Source organism: Hemiscyllium ocellatum, chromosome 49 (assembly GCF_020745735.1).
Source record: "Hemiscyllium ocellatum isolate sHemOce1 chromosome 49, sHemOce1.pat.X.cur, whole genome shotgun sequence".
In the NCBI taxonomy this organism is placed as follows: domain Eukaryota; kingdom Metazoa; phylum Chordata; class Chondrichthyes; order Orectolobiformes; family Hemiscylliidae; genus Hemiscyllium; species Hemiscyllium ocellatum.
Window position 1 is genome coordinate 4,236,577 of NC_083449.1, and position 2,171 is coordinate 4,238,747.

Consider the following 2,171-nt stretch of genomic DNA (forward strand, 5'->3'; position numbering starts at 1 on the left):
ACTAGTAAATACCCTTACACATTCTCACACCAGAGACATTCTAGGATTGTGATAATTACACTAATGTAATCACTGTGGAAGAATGGACAGGTACAGACTGATGACTACACTCACACATTCAGAAGGCAGAAACTGACAGGGACAGATTATGAGAGAATAATAATCATTCACCTCCCGAAAGCTCACATGGACTGATCAAAAACCGCACTCCCGTTTTACACAGCCAATAATGAGAGGTAAACTAACCCTTAACCAACCTGAAATTCTGAACAGCACTATTTCACAGTGTATGCAGGGAATCACGGTGATAAAACAAATAACACAAGATTGTCACAATTAAAATTTGCACAAGTATCATGTTCAAAATAATCCTTAAATAACAATGACCAGTTCAAAGTGAGTGCAACTGACTTGTGACCAAATAAAGTTCGGAGAAAATTCCCATAGCAAAGTTCATAATGACAAAAACATTCTGCTAGAAACTGAAATGCACCAAATAATATCAATTCTAATGTAGTGCAAAGTAGGATTTCAGAAACTGAAATATTGGCAGGAGGCTGCTGACACTGATTGAGGAGCCAAACAGTCAAGGAGTAAAATTCATGTTGTCAACCGAAAGCAAAAGGCACTGGTCACAGTACGTCAGTTCCCTTTAGTCATTGAGGTAATCAGAATAGAACTAACAATGATACACACACTGGCAGATATTCTGAAGAATATATGAATACTTTGGCTGATATTCATTGGAGATTTGAAGAAGAAAAGGGGAAAAGATAACTGAAGGGATTTTGCAGAGTAGATGATGGTAGAATGTCCTACATCTTCAGAGAGTGTAGAACAAGAAATACAAGCAAAAGAGAACCTTCCCCAACTCCCATTTTCCTCCAACACAATGTCCTTGTCAAGTAGTTCCATCATTTCCAGGAGTAAAACACACTGCCTGTCAGATTGCAGTGCATTTTCTCACTTGACAACAAATGTGATGCCATTTTAAAATGGAAGAGAAAAGAAAACCATTATCTAAAGATGCAGAGTATATTACAATTAGAAGCTCACACTTTAGAGTAAGGTTGGAATTTGGTCCCTTCACAAAATTTCGGTTTGTGTTTCCGATGTTATTGCAGATCCTGACAGATTCACATTGAGTCCCAAACTAACCAATCAGAGTGAAGTTACCATGCCTACGAAGTAGCCAATCAGGAACCAAGGTTCACTCTATCCCTTATTAGCATTGCTCCCGCCGTCAGTCTATAAAAAGCTAGCTCCGAGCCCGCTTTCCCTTATTCTGTGTCTGAGAGTGAGTGGCGCTATGGCTGAGGAAAAGAAGGGTCAAGTTGCCAAGAAGGGCGCGAAGAAAGCGGTGAAGAGGGCGCCAGCGAAGGGCGGCAGGAGGAGGAAGCGGTCCAGGAGAGAAAGTTACTCCATCTACATCTACAAAGTGATGAAGCAGGTTCACCCCGACACCGGTATCTCCTCCAAGGCCATGAGCATCATGAACTCGTTCGTCAACGATATTTTCGAGCGTATCGCGGGGGAGGCTTCCCGCCTGGCCCATTACAACAAGCGCAGCACCATCAGCTCCCGGGAGATCCAGACCGCCGTGCGGCTGCTGCTGCCCGGGGAGCTGGCCAAGCACGCCGTGTCGGAGGGCACAAAGGCGGTGACCAAGTACACCAGCTCCAAGTGAAGGAGCGCACTGCACTGAAACACACATCCACAACCCAAAGGCTCTTATAAGAGCCACCCACAACTTCCCTGAAACAGCTGAACCATCATGATACTGGTTATGTACCATTACTGTCTGAGGTTTGAAGTTAAAAATCTCACAACACCAGGTTATAGTCCAACAGGTTTAATTGGAAGCACACTAGCTTTTGGAGCGACGTTCCTTCATCAGGTGCGTCGCTCCGGAAGCTAGTATACTTCCAATTAAACCTGTTGGACTATAACCTGGTGTTGTGTGATTTTTAACTTTGTACACTCCAGTCCAGCACCGGCATCTCCAAATCATGTCTGAGGTTTGTATATCGTAAATGTTATATAGAGTAATGAGTGAGAGCTGACCCGGTGCGCCTTATTCTCAGATGCAATCATGTCCCTGCCTGGGGAGGGAGATCATGTGAAACGCCACTGAGTCATTTTTCAGCTGCTTGTATGGTGTCCCCGTTACT

General features: G+C 43.9%; 1 protein-coding gene across 1 annotated transcript; it reads left to right on the plus strand.

Annotated features, from left to right (window-relative positions):
- The first annotated feature begins 1,309 nt into the window (after nt 1-1,309).
- LOC132837401 (histone H2B type 1-M-like) lies at nt 1,310-1,687 on the plus strand. Its single transcript, XM_060857066.1, has one exon. It carries the CDS (start codon nt 1,310-1,312, stop codon nt 1,685-1,687), a length of 378 nt encoding a protein of 125 aa, XP_060713049.1.
- Nucleotides 1,688-2,171: the final 484 nt, after the last annotated feature.